The 24,242-nt window shown below is 48.6% G+C and overlaps 1 protein-coding gene across 2 annotated transcripts; it reads left to right on the forward strand.

The window, feature by feature from the left end:
* Positions 1-5,847: 5,847 nt before the first annotated feature.
* On the forward strand, positions 5,848-23,021 carry FOSL1 (FOS like 1, AP-1 transcription factor subunit). Of its 2 annotated transcripts, none has more exons than XM_081842641.1 (4): positions 5,848-6,122; positions 15,996-16,244; positions 20,517-20,624; positions 21,810-23,021. In XM_081842641.1, the coding sequence occupies exons 1-4, from the start codon at positions 6,042-6,044 to the stop codon at positions 22,296-22,298; spliced, it is 927 nt and encodes a 308-aa protein (XP_081698767.1). In that variant the 5' UTR covers positions 5,848-6,041; the 3' UTR covers positions 22,299-23,021. The 2 variants fall into 2 exon arrangements, with proteins under 2 accessions (XP_081698767.1, XP_081698766.1); XM_081842640.1 differs by having other exon boundaries at positions 5,850-6,122; positions 15,993-16,244.
* The last annotated feature ends 1,221 nt before the right edge of the window (positions 23,022-24,242 follow it).

The raw sequence follows: 24,242 nt of genomic DNA on the forward strand, positions 1-24,242 counted from the left end.
TCTCTCTCTCTCTTGTCCGCACCCTGACCTCCTCTCCTCCTCCTCCTGAAAGTCTTGCTTCTTGGTGGTAATGTGAAAAGGAGGCCCGCCTTTGAGGGAGCAGGCTGGGAGCCAAGCGACATCCTTGAAACGTGAGTGAGAGGAAGAGGAAATGTGTGACTAACCTGAAAAGTATAGCAAAGCCTCACGCAGCATGCCAGCGCTTCCCAGACTTGGCTCCGTCCCCTCAGAAGAGGCTTTGCTGCTGTTCCACGTGCGAGTCCCGCCGCCTGGCTCTCCCTGGGAACAAGGCCCAGAACCACTAGCAGCCCAGAAGGAAGGGACACATTTTTCTGTTCGTTTCAGTTCTCTCCATCTGGCTTATTTTGTTTACTTATTTATATTGCGTTTTTCCTCCAGGGAGCTCAAGCTGGCCTGCGTGGTTCTACCTCCCCCCGCCCATTTAATCCTCACAACAACCCTGTGAGGTAGGTTAGGCCCCCACAGTGAACTTCATGGCTAAGCACTGTGTATGGGTGTGAGAGTTGTGCTATACTTGGCCTGAATGTGTACTATGTGTGATTATTTTCTTCCAGCCCTCCTCTTCTCGATGTTTCAAGGCAGGTACAAAACAGAAAGGAAACCCAGCATCGTAGGAAAGAAGCAAATCACATGGGTGACGGAACAAAAACTTCAAGTTTGGAGGGCTGCTGTTCAGTGCTCCAGCAGCGCCACATTTAGGGTGGGGCGGGCGGTTCCCCTGCACAGTGTGCCAGGCCAATAGGGCGCAAAATAATAATAATAATGATGATGATGATGATGATGGAATTGACATTGCTATTTTTCTGTTAAAAGAGGTGCCAGAACTCACTATGAACACTCCCCTCGTTCTCTTAGAATGGCAATGGCGCCTACCTGAGAGGTGAGTTCCTGTGATTGCCGCTGAAAAAAGAGCCCTGGGAATTGTGAAAATAAGAAGGGTGTGTGATTAGGGCAGGGGTCAGCAGACTTTTTCAGCAGGGGGCTGGTCCACTGTCCCTCTGACCTTGTGGTGGGCTGGACTGTATTTTGGGGGGGAAATGAACGAATTCCTATGTCCCACAAATAACCCAGAGATGCATTTTAAATAAAAGGACATATTCTACTCATGTAAAAACATGCTGATTCCCAGACCGTCCGTGGGCCGGATTCAGAAGGCAGTTGGGCCGGATCCGGCCCCCAGGCCTTAGTTTGCCTACCCACGGTTTAGGGTGCCATATTACCAAAGTCTACCCCTGGTTCTAGACAGCCAAACGAGTCCTCTTTCAGGATACTCTGTTTGTCCCAGTCTGGGCTGGGAGTCCCATGCAAGCTATGATTGCAGAGGGACATAAGAAACGGCCTTAGGTGCCACCTGCACTACGCAGTCCAAGGAGGATCGTGCCGGGTTAAACAGTTACTCCTTCCCCCAAAGGATTCTGGGAGTGGCAGTTTGCTAAGAGTTGTGAGGATACTTCCCTATTTCCTTCCCAGAGCTGCAATTCCCAGAGTGGTTGAACAACCAACCCCTCTTCCTGGGAAGCCACAGCTGCTTAGAGTAGCAGGATACTGATTTGAATGTATTGTGCCAATGGGGCCTCGTATTGCGCCAGACTCACCGGGTCATTGCCTGCACTAACCGGCAGCAGCTCACCAAACTTGCAGGCCTGATATTCCCAGCCTTCCGTGGAGATGCTGGGGATTGAACCTGCAACCTTCTGAATCATAAAATTGTAGAGTTGGAAGGGACCGTGAGGGTCATCGAGTCCAACCCGCTGCAATGCAGGAATGTTTTGGCCCGGCGCAGGGCTCGAACCCACAACCCTGAGATTCAAAGGCTCATGCTCTACCAGCAGGAATGTATGCAAAGCAGGTGCTCTGTTCATTCTGTCCCAGCAGCTGGGTAGCCCAACTGTTCTTATATGCCCACCCACTTCCTTCCATCCATGCCTGTTCTCTTTTCTACTTCATCCTCTGTTATGAGATATGATATGATATGATATGATATGATATGATATGATATGATATGATACGATACAATATAATATGATAATCTTTATTGTCATTGTCCCATACAGAACAACGAAATTGAAAAAAAAAAATCTACATAAGACATTCAAAACCAACAAGCCTGCTATCCCAGCTATCCCAACCTGGTTAGCCCCCTAAAAACTCTGATACCCCATTTTAAAAATACAATATACTCCCATAGAGACTCCGTACACTGCGTTTAAAACCAAAAGCGCATTTGGATAGAAACTGTTTCTCAGGCGGCTAGTCCTAGTCTTTATAACCCTGTACCTTCTTCCAGAAGGCAGAAGCTGAAAGAGATCGTTTCCGGGGTCCACACAATCCTGCACTATCTCTGCAGCTTCCTTATGACACCTGGAAGCATAGATTTGATCCAAGGTGGGAAGAGTGCACCCAATTATTCTCTCTGCAGTCTTTACAACCCTGGACAGTATTGTTTATTCCCTGACCGTGCAGCTCCCACACCACACACACAGACCATAAGTTAATGCACTCTCAACAGTGCAATGGTAAAATGCTTTGCCAAGACCCGACCAAGGCTGATTCATGGTCTCCCTCAGGAGGTGGTAGACTCTCCTTCCCTGGGGGTTTCTAAGCAGAAGTTGGATGGCCATCTGTCTCTGGTGCTTTAGCTAAGATTCCTGCATTGCAACGGTAGATTCTATGATTAATGCAAATGGGGCATTGCCAGCCGGCCTTCTTACTTGCACGTAGCCCAGGGGGTGGCCATTGCTGCCAGCTTCTTCCTCCTCCTTAGTCTCCTTATTAGAACTGAGCAGGCTGCTAAGGAGGATGGGGAGAGGGGGAATCAGAATCCATTGGTGGCTCTATCCTTGGTCATTGCCTCTGGCTCCTCTGTCTTGCCTTCCACTCCATCAGTCTTAGGGGGCAGCAGCTACCACTGCCCAGGCCCCCTCAGTGTAATCTCTGAACCTCTCTGGATTTGCTTGCTCCACGGGGCTGAGAAGTGTCTGTTTTTAGGGATAAGCCACAGATCTGCCGGCTGACTCCGCTCCTCTTCCTCCAAGGTGAGTCACCAAAGTCCTATTGCAGTGTCTCACATCCTGCCAGATCTCGAAGGAAGACATCCCTTGAAGGGTTTTTTTATTTGTAAAAAATTAGGGAGTTCCCTGTGCCCTGGGAGTTTTCAGATACTTTGGACCCTGAGCCCTGACAGTGGAAGACAATGTTTTATTCCTGGAGTAGCGAGACAAACACTTCCATTTCTGGTCCGGATAAGGCTGCATCTCATATGGTTAGAATTAGCAGGCGTGTGTGCTCTCCCAAGGTTGCTCTCCCTTTCTGTTTTCCTCTCTTTGCTCAAGCCTCAGTTTCCTCATTCTGTACAATGGGAACAGAGCTGTGCAAAGGGGATCGCTGTGCAATGAGAACTGGGCAAACATCTACCTTGCATGCGGAAGGTCCCCAATTCAATCCCCATCATCTCCAGGCAGGGCAGGGAGAAAACTGTCTAAAAACCCTGGAGAGCCCCTGCCAGTCAGTGTGGACAATACTGGGCTAGATGGAACAGTGGTCTGACCCAGCTTCCTATGGCGTTCTTAAAAGTAGCCTCCTTCACAAGCACATTCAAAGTGTTGCGTAGGTGGGGACCAATGATAATAGATGTACATGCACTCTGTTTGCATTTTTCAATGAGGTTTCCCCAGAAGACCCTCTAACCCAGAAACTGCCCCTCTCCCCCACTTATATCAGCCTTTAATGGTTTGCTGTACTTGATTACACATGCCTATGGGAATTTTTCACTTTCGGGCCCCAGGGTAAAATCTGGAAAAAAAACTTTTAAATATCAACAGCATCCCCCCCCCCCATTGTGCAGTCAGCCTTGCTTCAAAGGATCACCTACGTGTGAGTGTGTGTGTGTGTGTGTGTGTGTGTACAGGATGCTGAGGGGGAGTCCTGCTTTCACTACCTTCACTTTCTCTATTCAGAAGTTGCCTTTTTAATCACTTTCTATTCCTGCCTCTTGAGGCCAAAAGCCAGGAACAGAAAAATGGAAAAATCCTGCTGCCTGGTTCTTCTGCTCATTACTCATAAACTCTCCCCCATTCACATGCTGAGAAGGTTTGAAGCTCAGCTAGAAGTGTTGCGTTAGTGTGGGGCGGCTAAGGGACCAGTAGTCACATCATGCCATCTCTGCTCCAATCTTTCCTCTGGCACGACCTCAACAGGTGACCTTAATTCACCGCTCCCATTTTTTTAATTTTTTATTTTTGTACAGGGGGGGAGGACAACAAATGTGGTCTCCCTACCAGGACTGTTGTATGCCGCCTTGATCTCCGGACAAGAAAGGTAGGATACAAAAATGTGTAATGAATGAATGAATAATCATTATTGTTACTGATAGTGACATTGATTGTGGTGATGACAGTTGTATTTTGCTTCTCTCACGTTTGTCATTGTGTAAAGTGCTTTACACACAGTCTTTGTACACTTTCCTGGGAGGAGTAAGTGCCTTTGAAATACAAGGGGCTTATGCCTTAGTAGAGATAAGCATGGCTTGAGACAGAACAATACCAAAGCATTTCTTCAGAAGAGGCTGCTTGAAGCTCTGGTTTTCTGCCTGTTCCCACTCGTCAAGAAAAGAACCCAGGCATCCTAGTGCACCTCCCCTTCCGCTTTCAGTGATGGAGACACCAGCTGTCCCAGGTCTAAACAATCCAACACACTGACCACTAGGCCACACTGCATCTGCATCATAAAACTTCTCCCACCCTCACGAACAAGTCAGGGACTCCAGCTTCTGTCCCACCAATGGACTCCACAGCTCTTTGTGAGATGGGGAAAGGACCCAGGAGTCCACATATCCCTGTACTACTGTTTAACATAGGAACAGGGAATTGATGGCAGAGATTATTGGATTTCAACTTCCATCACCGCAGCCAGCACGGCCAGTGATCTGGGATGATGGGATTTGTAGTTCAGCAACCTTCAGAGGTCACAGGTTCCCCCAACCCTGATTTGAAAGATCCCACTTTTTGAACCCTGATGGGGTGTGTGTGTCTTCTTCCACTAGCTGAATGGAACAAGATACTTTCTCTATCTAGGTTTACGGCCTGGCTCTATTCCCAGTGGGGAAATGATGGGGATTTCCCTGCTAATTGCCCACGGGGGTATGAGTCACCCCCGTGAAGAATATGAAACGCCATCTGGATTTGACCGGTACGGTGAGCACGTGCCTGAGGGGAAAAAAAGATGGGGGGGGTGGCGAATAGGGAGCAAATAAATTTTATTTTCACCCACTCCTGAAGTCTATCGCCCCCCACTTCTCTCCCCACCCCTCTCCGCGCTGTGAGCAAGGTGTCCAGCTCCGAAACCCTCTTTTCCCAATAACATAATTCAGCCCTAGACCAGATTTTTTCTTTTTATTAAGAAAAATAACAATCCTAAAAGTGCTTCCGAGCACGTGCAGAGTGCCCCATTCCCCATTGTAAGTGAACTATTCAGATTAAGAAGAGCTGGACTATGAGGCCGAAAGGAGGGATTTTCCAGCGAGGTTTGAATCTCTGAACCTCATCTCAGTCTCCCAAATTGTGTCCTTCCTAATCCAAAAGCGCTCTCGGTCGAAACAGGGTTTCTACCACACACGTGAAAGCTTGGGCAAAGGGAATCCTTTTCGAGGAACGCCAAACAGGAAGAAATCAGGCCATTTAAGGGCATCTACGTCACCGCTCTCTGACTCACTCCTTGGAATGAACCAAGTGCGGCTTTAGCTAGGGGAGGCTGCAGTCCACTGAACCTTTAGATTGTATTTTAAGAGGTCTTTCTTGCCCGCAGGGGGTGTCATCTCTACAGTTCATCGGGTTCCCTGTCGAAATAAGGTCTCAGGGGAGGGGTTTCCTACCCGAATACGCCGAGTGGCAGCTTAGCGATGTCACATTCCCCCCTCCTTAGAGAATAGCGTGGGCTGGGAGCTCCCATTCATAAAAATCAGGCAAATGGAAAGCGCTCTTTTCAGCGTGTGAGACAGTTCGCTGGGCTGAGGCTGGGTAGAGATGTACAAAGGTTACGGAGCGGGAAGGGCACCTGCTCCCGGGAGTCATCGGCCCTCCACTCTGCGCCCAGGGACGCAGCAGGTAAGGCTTTTCTCCCTACTCTCTCCTAACTCTGGACACTCTTTAGTGTGCCATTGCCGGGCAAATGATCCCTCCCCACGCGTCTTCCAGGGCAGAGGCTTGAAACTGATGATTGCCCCAAAGACAGAAGCCTCAGGAGCCAGGGGTGCCAACTTGAATAAAATATTGGGGGGGGGGCAGGTATAATCGATCACAAGACGTGGGTCACGCACACTATTTGAATGGCAATGCCAATCAGCGGGGGGGGGGGCGCTGACCCCCTCCAATATTTTATTAGGGGACGAAGGGACCGCGGCTCCTATGTCAGGAGTCCCATGGGGAGGAGAGGGGTTTATAGTTCCAGGGTATGATATAGTTCCCGCGCCCCCGGTTTGAAATTTCTGAATAAGTGCTCGGGTTTCCCTGTTCCTGGGGAGTCCCAGTCTGCCTCTGATCTCAAGCGCCTTTTCCCCTAAATCGGGGGTGGAGAGGGGTTGCTTCTGTCAAATGGGTGGTGTAAGAGAGAGAAGTATTTGTTGTGTTGTATTGCCTGTCCAAACGCTTAAAATGAAGCGATGGCGTTGTGGGAATTTTGTGGCCCTCTTTTTATAGGTGCCTCTATGCCGGGTTTATTTCCATTCGATAATTTATTGTGTGTGTGTTTTCTAGGTTATTTAACATAGTTATCTACTAAAATTATAAACACGTTTTATTAGATTGCAATATGATTTCCAGCTATAGAAAAAAGAATACTCTCAATGTGCTCAGAGGCACGGGCAAGGGAGGTCAAACTAAACAAGGAGCGGGAGCAAATCCGGGTTTAAGAAGCCGCTTTGCTCGCTTTGGCTATTGGAGCAGTGCCGGTTTTGGCCGCTAGGGGGTAGCTCATGCCCGGCTTCCATAGTGGGTAAAAGCGCCTTGCATCTGATTTTTCTCTCAAATGAAGGTTTGGCTATTCAGTGTCAGCTCTGAAAAGAGATTACAGAGAGGTGGGTTCTTCGAATGGCTTTGACAACTGGTGGTTTTGCAAGAGGGAAGCTGCAGGGAAAGAGATAGCAGGAGTTTAGTTTTGAACCCCATCCACAGCGAGCGTATGTGTACAGCGCCTGGCACACAAGCAGAGGTTTAAAAATGTAAGTTTCAGGTGCGTTTTCATCATTTCTTATGATTAAGCAGCATAGAAATCCTATTAGATAAAAATAAATATTTTATTTTTGGGAGGGGGGCGAGGGGAACCAGAATAACAACATTTGGTTTTTATCCATAATTTTAGAGTTTCTTTAAGATTAAGTGATATATAAATCTTGTTCGATACAAAAAATAAAATAGAACCCAAGATTCCTGCATACAGTGGAATGGGGAGATAACTCTACAGGGGACACGAAGGAGGATCTGGGAATCATTATGGGATGTTTGCATGTTGCAGTCAACAAGCGTACAATCTGTGTGCACAAATAGCTGTACTGTACACTCATTTGGTTACTCACATTGAGAGTACGGTCTGTGTACCTTGTGCACAGATTAGGTGAGCTGTTACCAATCAACAAAGTGTACCCTTTCTCACACAAAACACTATATAGAGATTGCTTGAGCCTAGGTCAGTGTAATGTGTGAACAAGCCTAATGTCTCACCTGTCCTTTATTCTGGTTGCAAATGGGGATTTGGGGTTAAGGGAAAGAGCTGAGCCTATAAGAAGAGACAGACGGGGTGGATTTTAGTGGATTGCTGTATGTGTGTGGTGTTTGGTGACTAAATCCACAGAGATGTGGCTAGATTGAATAAAACAGAGTCATCATTATGTGTTGGCATTGATAATTCTGGGGGCCTTTCACCCAGAAAACAAGATGAATTGATGACTCAAACTAGCTACTGTTGGCGAGAAAGTAAATATGCCAGCATCTAAACTCCATGGGGCTCTCCAGCAGGCAGAGGAAGGTCTGGTGGAAGGCAAAGTGTGAGGGATTGGTGGAAGAGAGCCTTGGATCTCAAGGATGGGCAACCCGCAGCCCTCGAGAAGTTGTTCATTTTTTTTAAAAAAAAAGATATTTATTTTGATTTTATATAATAAAACAAATATTACAATCAAACAAAACAGAAAAGAAATACAATAAAAAGCAACATAATCCAACAGAGCTAAAAAACACAGTAAAGAACATATGACAAAAAAAATAAGAAAGAACAGAAAATAAAGAAAATTAGTTTTTGGATTCTTATCTTTATAACCCTCTTTCCTGACCAGTTGCTATCTTCCCTGACCATTGGGCATCCTGGCTGGGGCTGATGAGACCCAGAGTCCAGCAACATCTTGAGGGCCACAGATTCCCTCCATCCCTTACATAGTCTTTTCCTCAATGAATTTGCGTTACCCCCCCCCCCAATCTGTTGGTGGCTTCCATCCTGCCTTGTGGCAAGGAGTTCCTTAAGCCGATTGTGCTTTCAGAAATTGCCCAGGAATAACCTGAGTTCCTGCAACTCATCATGAGTAAGCAGGAAGGGAGATCATGGCTTCAACCAGGAACATAAAACTGCCACCTTGGGGATTGGGAGAGAATTTTCTGCCTTGTACAGGGACTCTAGGACAAAGAATGTTGGTATATTATCATTTTTAAAATACAGTTTGGATCAGAAACGCTCTACTGGAGAAAAAATAAATAGAGATTTTAGTATTGAGAAATAAGGGGGAAGAGTCATAGCTTGGGGGTCCCCGGTTCAATCCCTGGCGGGACCTGCAGAAAAGGCTGGGAAGGAAACCTCCCACCTAATACAGTCAAAGTCACTGTTCCTCTTTCATAGGACTGTAGAGCGGGAAGGGACCCCAAGGGTCATCTAGTCCAACCCCCGGCCATGCAGGAATCTTTTGCCCGAAGTGGGACTCGAAACCACGACCCTGAGTCTCATGCTCTACCGACTGAGTCATCCCTTCACAACAAGAATCTTATTTGGGGAAGGCCCACAGCTCAGTGGGAGAGCTTCTGCCTTGCAAGCAGAAGATCCCACGTTCAATCTCTGGCATCTCTAGGTGGGGCTGAGAATGCCCCTCCCCGGAAACCCCTGAAGAGCTGCTGCCAGTCCGTGCAGACAATACTGAGCTAGATGGACCATTGGATCTGACCGGCTATAAGGCAGCTTCCTCTGTTCCTACATCCATATTCTAGCAGAGAGGGGGGAAATTCAGGTTCGTGTATTTAAATGGGGGGCAGACGGTCCATGCTCGGTGGCGACATCTCTCTGCCCCCCCCCCGCAAAAAAATCCACACCTGGGTCGCTTCCCTGGGACAGGACGGGAGGGGCCGCGCTCTCCTTTTTTTCTGCTGTGTCATCTTGTGCTGTGTCATAACAAGGTGAGTCATCAGAACCGTCGTCAGTGCGAGTCACCCGCTCGACAGACAGCGAGGGTGGGGCGCCCTTCCCCTCTCCCGTTCCTTCCTCGGATCCCGTTTCAAAGGCAGCTGGGAGTTTTGTTCTTCCCCAATCCGTCTTCCTCTCCTCTTGCGAAATGCCCCTGGGAACCGGCTCAACGTAATAAAAAATAAATTTTAAAAAAATCTGCCAGCTCTCGTCCTACCTTGCAAGGCTGGCGGATGATGCACATGGAAGAACTGTTGGACTCCATCTCTTAGCATCCCTAGCCAGTCTGGACAATGGTCAGGGAGGATGGGACTTGGGGGGTCGGGGGCACCCAATTCCCCACCCCTGACCCCCTATGCGATGTGCTCTCTAAACCCAGCAGGGAGAGTTAAATTAAGTAGTCCTGGTAGTATTTGTTACAGCACCTCCTTGTGGGGGGTCCTTCTGTCTCCGTCTTCTGTCTTTCCATGACGCTGTCTGTCTTTAAAATCTGCCAGGGTAATGTTCTCTTTAAAACACCAACAAAAGCGGGTGTCGGAGAGGGGAATGTAAACTCTTTCCCCTTTGTGTCAGATGTGTGTTGTGGGGTTGGTGCTTTCCAGAGGAGAGTCACTGCTGTTTCATCTGTCTGGCAGCTGAACCCTTCTGAAAAGTGGGTCTATCCAGTCCAATATGTTGCCAGCCGGAAGCCCTCTAGGGAAGGCGTGACTTGCCCTCCACATCTGACACCCAGGCTGAGGTAGACTTCTTGTGGACATGGAGGTTTGCCTCAGAGATCGTGATTGACCCAGGGGTCAGCAAACTTTTTCAGCAGGGGGCCGGTCCACTGTCACTCAGACCTTGTGGGGGGCCAGACTATATTTTTTTTTGGGGGGGGGGAAATGAACAAATTCCTATGCGCCACAAATAACCCAGAGATGCATTTTAAATAAAAGCACACATTCTACTCATGTAAAAGCACGCTGATTCCCAGACAGTCCGTGGGCCGGATTTAGAAGGCGATTGGGTGGATTTGGCCCCCGGGCCTTAGTTTGCCTACCCATGTGATAGACCCTACCTTCTGCGAATCAGCAGAACAGCATCAGCATGTCTGATGGCAGTGGGTTGTATCCAAAGCGAATCTGACACAGAGTTGGAATTTATAAACATGAAAAACTTGGGTGCATTAATGCCAAGGGGGCCTACTCTGAGTAGGACTCAGTTGGATGCAGCCCACTGCACGTTCAGTATGATGAGAGACGGAGCGGTGTCTCTCTGCAGCAGTGACTGGGGAACCTCTGGGTGTTGCAGGACTCCAACTCCCATCATCCCTCACTGCTGGCCATGCTGGCTGAGGCTGATGGAAGTTGGAGTTCAACAGCATCCAGAGGCTGATAGCCACTCCCCTCCCCCATTCCTGGCCCTGCAGCATCCAGGTTTTTCCGCCTGGGCCTCTACCAGTGTAATGTGCCATGGTCAGAGTGTTGGGCTAGGACCTGGGAGACCAGGGTTCGAATCCTGACACGGCCACAGGGTTGCTTTTAAGGATAAGGTGAAGAGGAGGAGAATAATGTGCTCCACCTTGAACTCCTTACAAGAAAGGTGGGCTATAAATGTGTTTTTTATATGTTGAACTCATGCCCTATGTTGTTCTAACCACTGCGCATCACTCCCCTTGAGGAGCAGGGTGTATTACCCAAGAGACCCAACTTATCCTGCAAGGGAGAGTGGCGGCCTTGCAGTGAAATTGCAGACAGTGTAGTTAGTGGTTAGCATGTTAGACTAGGACATGGAAGATGCAGATGGCAGCAGTACCCACTCAGTCTTGAAGCTCACTGGTTGACTAAACAAAAAATGGAAAGAATAAAATCTGCTGTTCTCATCCTCTTACAATTAGAACTGTAGAGTTGGAAGGGACCCTGAGGATCATCTAGTCCAACCCCTGCAATGCAACTGTCCCATATGGGGATTGAACCTGCAACCTTGGTACCACACTCTAGTCAACTGAGCTGTTGGTATACCAAGGATCTTGGTATAATTTGTTCTTGGTGGAAGGGTGCAATTTTGCCAGTAATGCCCCCCCCCCGTTAAGTGGTGTACAAATTTTACGAAACAAATAAAGCAAATTAAAAGTGTAATAAAACGAAGTTTTCCGATCGTGACTCTCCCCTCCAAAAAATTGGGAAGTAGGCTCTTTCAGGTTGCTCTAACCCTTCCCCCACCCCCGATTCTGGCCAAGAACCCAGGAGTCCTGCTTCCTAGCAGGCTACTTGGGCCTGTGCAACAGCCTTGTCTCGAGACAGGTGGCTCTGGGTTTCCCCCACCCTCACCTGGGCTGGAGGTAGGATGTGTCAGAGAAACAGCAGGCAATGAGTCTGTGTAGGTTTTGAGGCCGCTCCCAGCGAGTCGGCTGAGATGACGCCAGCTGCCCCACGTAGAAGGCCAGGGCGGGCCTCCCCAGAGGTGTACCAACATGCCTCAGGGAAAGGCAGAGGCTTCTGGGGAAGTAGGTCAAGGGGTGTGTGAAAAGGGCACTGGGTGCGTAATTCCGGGGGGTAGAGAGGCAGCTGTCTCCTCTCTGCCCTGGGGCTTAATGGCTCCACTGTGCGGTGGGGGAATAGACTGGGAACTGAGCTCTGCTGCAGTCCTTGCTTTGACTATGTGAGGTGACAAGTGTTCCTGAGCATGTGCAGAGGGCCAGCATGCAGCCTCACACAGCTGGGATATGAGGGGAAAGGCAGATTGTTATCCCAAGGCAGTTCGGCTCCAGAGGTGGGAAATAAAAAAAGCAGCTTGTTCCTGCAAGATTGAGAGATGGTCACCGGCTTGGATGACTTGTCAAAGAGAGCTAGACAAATATCATGGGGAATAAAGGTTAATAATGGCGGCTAGCTGCTATGGCTGTGCTCTCTCTGCCTCTGAGTAACCCTTGTTGGGCACTGCAAGCCAGGAAAGTTGTATTGCGCTCTGGTTCCTGTTTGGTGACCTCTCCCAGGCATCTAGATGGGACGCGGGTGGCGCTGTGGGTTAAACCACAGAGCCTAGGGCTTGCCGATCAGAAGGTCGGTGGTTTGAATTCCCATGACGGGGTGAGCTCCCTTTGCTCGGTCCCTACTCCTGCCAACCTAGCAGTTTGAAAGCACGTCAAAGTGCAAGTAGATAAATAGGTACCACTCCAGCGGGAAGGTAAATGGCGTTTCCGTGTGCTGCTCTGGTTCGCCAGAAGCGGCTCAGTCATGCTGGCCACATGACCTGGAAGCTGTACGCGGGCTCCCTTGGCCAATAAAGCTAGATGAGCGCCGCAACCCCAGAGTCTGTCACGACTGGACCTAATGGTCAGGGGTCCCTTTACCTTTTACCCAGGCATCTATTTGACCACTGAGAGGACAGGATGCTGGACTCGCTGGGCAGTTGGCCGGATCCAGCAGATCTCTTTTCATATTCTCTCTTCCTTAAGTATCTTGGGCTGGCAAGGGCTCTGTCTTCCAGGAAATCATCTTGCATGAGGTTCATGGAAACGAATCTCCCATTATTGTGCAACTCTTCCTGGTCCTAGAATCATAGAATCGTCTATGGAAGGGAACCACGAGGGTCCAGTAGTCCAACCCCTTGCCATGCAGGAATCTTCTGCCCACAACCCTGAGGTTAAGAGTCTTGTGCTCTACCCATCGAGATATCCTATGCACATGGTTTGTGCAGGAGAAGGTTACCAGTGGATTGGGCACTGCGGGTCAAGTCTGCCGCTCTCAATGCTGTCCCGAAATCTACAGTCTGTGTTTAAAAAAGTTCCATATGCTCAGAGACTTTGCTTCTGTTCATTGGGGGATATAGGAAGCTCAGAGCACTTTAGATGTCCCTTTTATGAAGAGGCACGTAGTGAGACCATTGATCCCCTGCTGGTGAGGCTCACTGACCTCCCAAAAAAGCAAAAATTTGACCTTTTCCTGTTAGGCAAAGATCATAAGACGACCCGGATGGTCGCCAGATTCTGTGTACAGATCTGTAGGCGCAGACCATCCCCCAATCCAAACTAGTTCATTAAGAAAATCCCCAAACTCGGTTCCATGGGTGACTCTGGGTCATCTCTCTGCGGTAGCTTATCTTAAAGTTTTAAGTGTCTATATGCTTATTGCATTTATAAATTTTAAATTTATTGTTGTACATTGTTTTAAATGTTTGTTTTCCTTCTGGGATTGTACCCCCAAGTGTGTTTTATAATCTGGTCTCCGACCGTAATAAGTTATCTGTCTGTCTGTCTGTCTATCTATCTACAGCCTGTGTGAGATGGGAGAAGGGCTTCCAGATTTAAGAGGCCATTTGATGCCTGGGAGGTTCTGGCAACCTTGAATTTATTTTCTATGAGGGTTTCTGTATAGGGCTATTGGTGGCTCCCAGTGGCTCTACTGTGGCTCTGCTGTTGGAAGGTAGCAAGCAAATTGCTTGGAATTATAATGGGGGCTGATCTAGTTGCCAGGTTTATCTTATGTTCTTATGCTATTGATTTTTTATTTAATGTTTTAAAATTGATTGTACTGTTTTCATTGTTGTTGTTTGCACCACTGGGCACCTTTGGTGGGGTGGAAATTGAAGGAAGGAAGACATTCACATTTTCATTGCTATAATGAAGAGAGGCTTGTTCTCTTTTCAGAAGAAGCCCTTGTTATCGAAGAATAGAATTCTATAGTTGGGTCTATGTCCATCAGTGGTGTGCAGGTCAGCGGACTAGGTGGACAAGACTAATTCCCTAAATGTTCCCTTGGTGCTTCCTTCCCAAAGCCCAGGAAGCTTCTATCTGGTTTAGGGAGGGAGGTACAATACGCACACATGGGACGTTGTTGTGATGTTGTGACATTGTGATGTCACCAGGGCCGGATTTAGCTTTGATGAGGCCCTAAGCTACTGAAGGTAGTGGGGCCCTTTATAGGTCCCAACAAATTGCCGCTGTTTTTTGTGTTGAATATATGCTATATGGTAATTTATGGACCTAATAGGTATCTAAAGCCATTTGCACATATTGCCATGCAACCAGTCCATGCAGAATGTAGGCACCCTATTTTAGGGAGCAAGCTAGCAGGCGGGGCTCCTTACTTACATCATAGGAGCCTACACAACACAAAACACTGTTGCTGTATGTAGTTTTAATTTTATTTGTTTTTTATCTTATATTTTGGAAGGGTTTTTTTTCATTATTTTTTTGGGGGGGCCCCAAGAGAGTGGGGCCCTAAGCCAGAGCTTGTTTAGCTTATACGTAAATCTGGCACTGGATGTCACTGTTGTGACGTCACCCCTCCGATTGCCCTCACAAGCTGGTTCCCTCTGGCGCTAACTGTTCCCCTACGAAAAATTTCACCACATGCCACTGTTTATCCATGCTACCCTGAACATGCCCAATCTCGTCTGATGTCGGAAGCTAATCAGGGGCAGGTCTGGTTACTACTTGGATGGGAGAATTGTAGAGGATCATCTATGCAGAAATCTTTTGCCCAATGTGGGACTCGAACCCATGACCCATAGATTAAGAGTCTTGAATTCTACTGACTGAGCTGTGGGCCCAGTTGCACCTGCATGCCTCTGTGCTTGGTTTTGAAACTCAGCCAGTTCCAAAAGCTGTGGAGGTGAAGTCAATGCAAAAGGGGGCAAGAGCAGCCTGCCTTTTAAAAAAGGGAGAAATATGTTTTTTTCTAAATTATTTTGTGTAGTAAAATGGGGAAGAGGTGGCAAAATACTTCTCTCCTCTACCAGCAGCTTCACTGTCATTGGTCAGAACACCGGAAGGGAGGAGTAAATTAGTAATCTGGATGAGAATTGGAGCAACCTTCGCCAATGTAGTGTTTTGGACTACAACTCCCATCAGGCATGCAACATGACTGCCAGCCGTGGCTGATGGGAGATGTAGTCCAAAACATCTGGAGGGAACCTTATTGGTGAAGTCTAGGGTAACATGTCCAGCAACCTTCCCCTGACCTGGTGCCCTCCATATGTTTTGGACTACAACTCCCAGCAGCCCCTTCCAGCAGCCATGGAGCATGGCAGCTGTGTCTCTATGTACAGTATATAGCAACATTTTAATTTTGCTAAGCTCATGATTTGCTGTGCCCCCCTGCTCCAGCAGGGTTAAAAGGGGGGCAAGGGGGGGGACTTCCTTTTGAGGCAGGCATGCAAAACCTCAGAACATACAAAGCGCTTGAAAGAGTGCCTTTAGGCATGCCCAGAGTGCAGTCTCTAAAATGGCCAATCTGTTGCAGTCCAACTCATCTGGAAGGCACCAAGGACTCAGCTGTACAGCTGCAAATATAATGTTTTAAGTGCATTATACAAATGTGACACTAGATGGTGATGGTGAGCTAATGGCAAATTCAATTTTTCTTAAAAAGCATTTTCACGGCGGTTTTTTATACATGTCTAGATTCCACCCAGGCTGCGAAAGGAGGCTGTACGGAGTGCCTTTTCCTCCTAGGAAAGTTTGTGCGCTCGTTGGTGGCTTCTGAGCTCCGGCATGGCAGATCTCTCTGCAGAGACGCCCAAGCTCTGTTTGTGACCCTTTTTGTCTTCTTCCCCTCCAGCAGAAGTACCCGTCTGATCCCGGGGCCGGCAGCAGCAGCAGTGCCGCCGGCGGCTTTGTCCCCAACCTCAACACCATCACCACCAGCCACGACCTACAGTGGATGGTTCAGCCCACCATCATGGGCGCTTCTCCAGGAATCCCCCCTTACCCACGACCCTACCGTTGCCCGCACTATCCTCCAGGCATTCGGCCAGGTGTGATCCGCACTGCTGGGCCAATCCTGACACCGCGGAGGCGTCATTCGGAGCATGTGAGTATTGGGGGGTGGGCAGGGAGGGAATGTGGAAGGCCCAGTGGGTAGATGACAGCAGAAGGTTCCTGAAAAATATGTGAAGCTTAGTGCATTTGTGCAGCGACATTTCAGTGTGGCAAAGATCTGCTGTTGCCTCCTAAATAGAGGAGGTTAAAAAGGAGGGAAGAGACTCTGAGGGCAGGCTTGGAACATGCAAAGAATGCACAAGAGGCAGGATTAAGAGGCCTGAACCACTTAAAAGATTTTGGTGCCCCCATATATGTCAAAATACAGTGGTACCTCAGGTTACAGACGCTTCATATTACAGACTCCGCTAACCCAGAAATATTACCTCAGGTTAAGAACTTTGCTTCAGGATGAGAACAGAAATCGCGCAGCGGCGACAGCGGGAGGCCCCATTAGCTGAAGTGGTGCTTCAGGTTAAGAACAGTTTCAGGTTAAGAACGGACCTCCGGAACGAATTAAGTTCTTAACCTGAGGTAGCACTGTATAAGCAAATAATAAACCATAAAATGAAATTCTATTTAAAAAAAAAAAAAAAACCTACAATAAGATGGATAAGAATCTTTGGTTTTGTATACAGTGGTACTTTGAGTTACAAACGCCTCAGGTTACAAATGCTTCAGGTTACAAACTCTGCTAACCTGGAAGAGTTACCATGAGTTGCCCCAGGATGAGAACGGAAATCGTGTGCCGGCAGCAAGAAGCCCCATTAGCGAAAGCACGCCTCTAGTTAAGAACAGTACCACTGTACTTCTACTTGATATTTGAAAAAATGTTCTCCTGCTTTTTCTTATGGCATTGACTTTGATCAGGTCGTCAGCAGAGCCGTTTTTACCTGGGGGTGCAAGGGGTGCGGGGCACGCGGGTGCTGAATTCTGGGGGGCACCAGGTGCCTGCTGCTGAAGACGCCTAAGCTCTTAACTATCTACCTGTTATTAAATAATAACTAATTTTGATCAAGCTAGAAAAAACAAAATACACATATACCTAGGTATTACTGAAATGTATACCTACTGTTTCACTAAAGGACTTTTGACTTTGTGCGCTCATCTACCAAAGACGCACTGCACCAGCAGCGGCGCTTGTCATTCACAACGATGCCGTGCATGCGAAACTAACTCTTACATCAAAATATTATGTTACGTATTGTATTGAGCTGCTATGCGGCAGCAGTGTCAGTGGCACCGTTGACACGACAATGTTTCTCCTAAGTCAGTGCCTAAACAATACTTATAAGTTTGTGTGTGGTGGCGCTAATTTGGGGGCTAAACTAAATTTGGGAGCGCTGGGTGGATCTTTGCAGCCCAGCGGCACATAGGCTAAAGACAGCCCTGGTCCTCAGAATGAATATTATGTAGTACATCTGCTCCTATGCTTGGTAGAGAGATAAGGCATCCAGCCTGCCTTGTTGCATAGTTCTTCCGCTGGGATTTTTTAATAAACTTCAACTGAGAAAAGAAACAGTCAGCTGAGTAATTTATTACCATTAATGTTAAAAATCCGGCAATGAAAATTTCCCTGCTTCCCTTGATGCCCTAAGCCAGCCTTTCTCAACCTGTGGGTCCCCAGATGTTGTTGAACTACAAATCCCATCACCCCTAGCTAGCAAGGCCAGAGCTCAGGGATGATGGGAGTTGTAGTCCAACAACATCTGGGGACCCACAGGTTGAGAACCACATGGGTGGGCAAACTAAGGCCCGGGGGCCAGATCCGGCCCAGTCGCCTTCTAAATCCAGCCTGCGAACGGTCCGGGAATCAGTGTGTTTTTACATTAGTAGAATGTGCCCTTTCATTTAAAATGCATCTCTGGGTTATTTGTGGGGCATAGGAATTCGTCCATTCCCCCCCAAAAAAATTATAGTCCGGCCCCCTGATGAAAAAGTTTGCTGACCCCTGATCTAAAGCATGCTCTTTGGGAAACATTTTACTCCATTATGGAACAAGAATGTGCTTCTCAAGCATTTGTTGCCCCTTCATGGCCACAGAAACCATTTTCTTAGGTCTACTCCTATTAGGTTGGGCCCAGGGATGCTGCAGGACTGTGTCAGCCACACGAGGGTTGCCATATGTCCGGAATTTCCTGGACATAGCCGGGATCCGGCCATCAGAAACAGTGTCCTGGCGAAAATCGCTGAAATGTCTAGGAAAATTCAGACGTATGGCAACTAATGCCGGAAGTCTAGATTTTCCCTGATTTCCTTGAAAATAGCTCCAAAACTTCATTTCATTTTTTTAGATTTTGCAAAAAAATAAAAATAAAAAAGGTTAGCTTTGGTCAAAACTAAAACTTTGGTTAGAGTGTGCTGCTGATAATATGGGTGCATTATTCCATTGTTGGACTAGATGATCCGTGGGATCCCTTCCAACTCTAGGATTCGCCTTTATACATATATAAAGGTGAGGTTGACACAGCCTGGTTGCAAGGTGTGGCGTCCTATGGGTGGACTAACTAAGGGGAGGGGAGCACAGAACATGATACAAGCCGACATCCTTTGAAACACCCAACTGCATGGGCAGACAGCTGGGATAGAAATTCCCATGTTAAGCATATGATAACACAAAGGGATGTACTGTTGCAAAGCATGATGCACAAAGCACTCTGGGAAGAAAACCAGCCCTGCACATTTCAAAGTCTTCATGTGTACATTGCTTTGTATATCCTCAGCATGTTGATAAACTCAGCAGGCCTGCACTCTGGACATGGCCAAAGGCTCTCTTGTCAGGGTTGGATTAACCATTATGCAAAATAAGCATGTGCTTAGGCCAGGGGTCAGCAAAGATTTCCAACAGGGGACCGGTCCACTGTCCCTCGGACCTTGTGGGGGGCTGGACTATATTTTTTTTGGGGGGGGAATGATCAGCCCATAGTGTGGGGTGGGGATTATGTCATGTGCACAGTACCCTTGAAATGCACCTGCGTCCAGCACTGAATGAACATTATCACGCAGTCTGTAGATGCCTCAAGAGGGCCTCTGGGCATGCACAGAGTGCAGGCCTGCTAAACCTTGGCACATGCAAGGAAAGTGCAAGAGGGTGCTTTCAGCAGAGTCCAGTCTCCAAAAACGGCTGAGCCACTAGTGTAAATTAAACATGGCCTGCTTTTTGATCTGTCTGGTGGGATCTTTCATAGCCGTGCAACAGGCATAGGTTTGACAGCTATCTCTTTTTGATGGCCTGGAGAGGTGGCAGCAGGAGGGGGGCCTGGTTAGCTTTTCTGCCCATCACGTAGCTGCGGAAGGGAACAGAAGCAGTACTGGAAGAAAAGGACACATATTTTCACTAGAGATTGGCTAGAGATTAAGGCCATGGTGCTGTTGGTGGACCATCTCAGCTGCGTTTCCGTAGGCACTTGCGCCCTCTGCTGTCCATGAAGCGCATAGACGGTACTCCAGTTTGGAGAGAGAGTCATAAGGTAAAGGTCAAGGTACCCCTGCCTGTACGGGTCAGTCGTGTCCGACTCTGGGGTTGCGCGCCCATCTCGCTTAAGAGGCCGGGGGCTGGCGCTGTCCGAAGACACTTCCGGGTCACGTGGCCAGCGTGACAAGCTGCATCTGGCGAGCCAGCGCAGCACACGGAAACGCTGTTTACCTTCCCGCTAGTAAGCGGTCCCTATTTATCTACTTGCACTTTGACGTGCTTTCGAACTGCTAGGTTGGCAGGCGCTGGGACCGAGCAGCGGGAGCGCACCCCGCCGCGGGGATTCGAACTGCCGGCCTGACGATCAGCAAGTCCTCCAGTCATAGACTCGTGGAATTATAGAGTTGGAAGGGATCCTGAGGATCATCTACTCCAGGGTCCCTCAAACTTGGGTCTCCAGCTGTTTTTGAACTACAATTCCCATCATCTCTGACCACTGATTCCACTAGCTAGGGATGATGGGAGTTGTAGTCCAAAAACAGCTGGAGACCCAAGTTTGAGAGACCCTGATCTAGTCCAACCCAATATGCAGCTGTCCCATCCGGGGATCAACCTTGCAACCTTGGCATTATCAGCACCAACTGAGCTATGATGAGTCAACTTCCTGTTTAAATCAACTCAGTTCAGGACCATGTGGACTAGCAACTTTATTTCAAGGGTGAAAGGCCATAGTTCACCAGTAGAGCACCTGCTTTCCATGGAAAAGGATCTGGGTTCAATCTCTACCATCTCCCAGGTAGGGCTTGGACAGACTCCTGTCTGAAACTCTGGAAACAAAACTGAGCTAGGTGGATGAATGGGGTTTGTGATTTGGTGTGAAGCAGCCTCTGATGTGCCCGTCTTCTGCAGCTGACACCAGAGGAGGAGGAGCGGCGGCGGCTGCGGAGGGAGAGGAACAAGCTGGCAGCAGCCAAGTGCCGGAATCGCCGGAAGGAATTAACAGACACCTTGCAAGCCGTAAGTGACTCTCCCATGCTGTCCCTGGTGCTTCTGGAAGGTGGACTCTTTTATTTAGTTATTTAGAGTGTTTGCACCCCAATCTTCAGCCAAAAAAAAAAAAAAAAAAGGCTCCCAGAGCAGACTGCACAGAATCAGAACCAAGACAATCACTACCAACAGGCATACAATCTTTTTTTTTACATAATCCTTTACTGATTTTTCACAAAGGAAACAAGAATCTTTACAAATTTTAACATAAGCCGTAAGTTACTTTATCCATTGACTTCCCATCCTCCACTTCCATGGTTTCCATAAGGTAAAGATAAAGGGACTCCTGACCATTAGGTCCAGTCGTGACCGACTCTGGGGTGGTGGCGCTCATCTCGCTTTACTGGCCAAGGGAGCCGGCGTACAGCTTCCGGGTCATGTGGCCAGCATGACTAAGCCACTTCTGGCGAACCAGAGCAGCACACGGAAACGCCATTTACCTTCCCGCTGGAGTGGTACCTATTTATCTACTTGCACTTTGACGTTCTTTTGAACTGCTAGGTTGGCAGGAGCAGGAACCAAGCAATGGGAGCTCACCCTGTTATGGGGATTTGAACCACTGACCATCGGCAAGTCCTAGGCTCTGTGGTTTAACCCACAGCGCCACATATTTACCCTTAAATGCTGCTTATTTCCCCTATACCATTCAATGCATTCCATTGGACCTATTTGTCTTAATAATAAGATTGCTCCTATTTCCAGTCCTGCTCGCGTTTTCAGCTACCTATAGTAGTTCTTTAAATACTCAGTGGGAAGTTTCCAGTCCCCGAGAAATACAATCAACAAAAACAGAGAGAGAGCCCTCTTAGTGAAATGGTAGAAGCAATATGTGGCCCCCTGGGGCTTCATACCTGGCCCTTGATCCTCTCCACAGGCCCCAACCCTCCCCGGTCTTGCTTGGCACTCTTCTTGCCTGAAGTATCATCCTTGAACTCTGACCACGCCTCTTGGTTCACCAGCTGTGGTGGCTGTTTTGCTTCTGGCTCCACCCACCACTGGCTTGTGGCCCCTGGAGACTGCCTAGAAAGGAATGTGAAGAGGGTCTTCTACACTCTGCCCTAGGGCGTGTTATTGTACTCAACAGTTCCCTTTTGCCTGTTTCTCTCCTGCCCTCTTTGAAAAAGTTAAGAAATCCGCATTTTTCCCCCTCCCCAGGAGACGGACCAGCTGGAGGCTGAGCAATCTGGGCTGAAGAAGGAGATTGCGGAACTGCAGAAGCAGAAGGAGCGGCTGGAGCTGGTCCTGGAGGCTCATCGACCGGCCTGCAAAGTCCCTGAGGAGTCCTCGGGAGAAGAGGAAGAGGGCCAAAGCCGGCCGGAGACCCTCGCCCAGCTTCCGGTCAAGCGGGAGTCCCCGCCGGGCCCCAGCGCCCCTCGCAGAGCGGCTCCAGTGCCTCCCAGCATCACTCTGCCCCCCAGCGGCCTGCTGGAGCCAGAGGCTCTGCACACCCCGACCCTGATGCCCACGCCGTCCCTCACCCCCTTCACCCCAAGCCTGGTCTTCACCTACCCCACACCAGGGGACCCCGATGGCCCCTCGGGCTCTGGCTTCCCGCACGAGGCCTGCTCCTCTGCCCACCGGCGCAGCAGCAGCGGCGACCACTCCTCCGATTCGCTCAACTCCCCCACCTTGCTGGCGCTCTGAGGACCAGGAGGGACCCCCTGGCTCTGTGGCGGGACAGTTCGGAGAGCGGCGTCTCCAGACCGTTGCGGTTTCTAGGCCGCTTCTGCCCAGGGTTGGGGGGGGGTTGCTGCCAACGGTTCTCCTGGTCATCTGTATACATACCTCATTTGGGGTCCTTGCCTCCTCTGCTGGCCGGAGACCTCACAGGCCTCTCATTCTGCCATCTGCGCCCAAGTGCTTGGAGTCAAGTTGCTAGTCCTCAAGAAGGACCAGACCATCTCCCCTCCCACCCTACCATAACTCAAGTCATTCCTTGTTTCTCCTTGCTGGTGGCCGAGGCAGGACAGCCATTTCTTTGTGGGGTGGGCTCTAGTTTGGGATTTCCTGCTTTGGCCAACGGGGTGGAACTCAATGGCCTCAAATGTCCCCCTCCAATTGTTTTATGACTTTTCACAACACTTAAAAAAACACACAACCCTTACCCTTGATATCCTAGTGGTTTTAGAATAAACAGGCCCTTTACTGTGCACCTTTCCACTTCCTTTTCTCAAACTATTGTAGAATCTGCTTTCTTCAAAGCCAGGCATAGAAACACTGATGTTAATCTTCCGTGAACCACCAAAGACTGATCTTTGTGCCCAAAATTATTTCCCATCTCCTGGATGAGGTGGGATACCCTTATGTTGCCCAGGGGTGGAGCCGGTTGAAGACAGATATTTTTTATTATAAACTCACACGTCCCACAGCTTCGCCTTGTCTTAATGTCTCATTTAGTTAATTTGGGTGGTGTTTTGCTCTTCTAAGAGGGTGCATCCTTTGTCAACAAAGCCTGTGGCAAAATGAAGGCGGCAACTTCATTGGTTCGGAACAATTATCCTGCTAAAGATGAACAGGAGGAGTGTTTGTTGTGCTGTTGGGAGGGCAGAAGGAGAGGAATCCCCTGTGAATTGATCAGGCAGCTGATCAAAGTCTCCTTTAGCACAAACCACAAGTCTGGGTTTGTGGAAGGGATTTTTCTGAGGGAAAATACGGGGAGCCTTATGGGCTCTGTGGATGTCAGAGAATCTGGATCTGTCTGTCCTGGGTACAGGAAAGTTTGCTCCATGGCTTTGTAGAATTGAAAAGCTTGGGCTTCCTAGAAGACAAACACCAAATTTCCTAGTCCTCGTGAGCAGCTGGTTAAAAATACAGAGCGGAGTCGAAATTCCTCAGATATTTTAAAAATAACGCTTGGGGGTTTCTTTTTCTTGCCTCCCTGGAAAAGGTCACTTTGAAGATTTCTCCCAAAATATTGTCCGCCATCCCCCACCCCCAGTTTTTCTCCCACAATACCCTGGGGCAACGCTAGTTCTGGGACATTATGGGGGATGTAAAATGGTAACCTGGGTGCCCACAGTTGGCAGACAAGATAGAAGTTCTGGTACTGTTGTGTGACAAGTGAACCCCAGATACCGAGAAACAGGATCTCCCCTCTACCTGGAGAAATTCAGTGAAATTTGTGCTCCCAATTTATTTGCCTACGCAGGATGGGGAAACATGGCAGGACCAATGTTTTGGCAAAGGCTAAAAAGTAGCATCAGTAGAGGAGTGTCTTCCCTCAGCTTCTGTTGCCTATGCTCTGATAACCTCCTGTGTTAGATTACTGCAATGCGGTATACATGGAGCTGCCCTTGAAGGTTGTTTGGGAACTGCAGCTAGTGCAGAATTCAGCAGCTGGATTGCTGACCCCGGGGGCAAGATGGTCTGAGCATGTATCACAAATCCTCAAGGACCACTACCCACATGAACCAACTTGCACACTCCACATCGTGGAGGATGGCAACATGGGAACGGGCCTTTTCGGTGGTGGCTCTCTGCATCTGGAATGCTCTCTCTCAGAGGAAGCATGCCTGGCACCCTGGTTGCCTGTCCTCAGGAGCCCAGTAAAACTATTTCTGTTTACTCAGGCAGGTGTTTGGTTCTTAA

This window comes from Podarcis erhardii (genome assembly GCF_964252035.2).
Source record: "Podarcis erhardii genome assembly, chromosome: 15".
NCBI classification, from domain to species: domain Eukaryota; kingdom Metazoa; phylum Chordata; class Lepidosauria; order Squamata; family Lacertidae; genus Podarcis; species Podarcis erhardii.

Excerpts from the sequence above, each read along its gene's own strand:
- FOSL1 (XM_081842640.1), top strand. The coding sequence starts at position 6,042 with ATGTACAAAGGTTACGGAGCGGGAAGGGCACCTGCTCCCGGGAGTCAT. Across the intron at positions 6,123-15,992 it reads TGCGCCCAGGGACGCAGCAG|CAGAAGTACCCGTCTGATCC; the intron begins GTAAGGCTTTTC and ends CTTCCCCTCCAG. Across the intron at positions 16,245-20,516 it reads GGAGGCGTCATTCGGAGCAT|CTGACACCAGAGGAGGAGGA; the intron begins GTGAGTATTGGG and ends CGTCTTCTGCAG.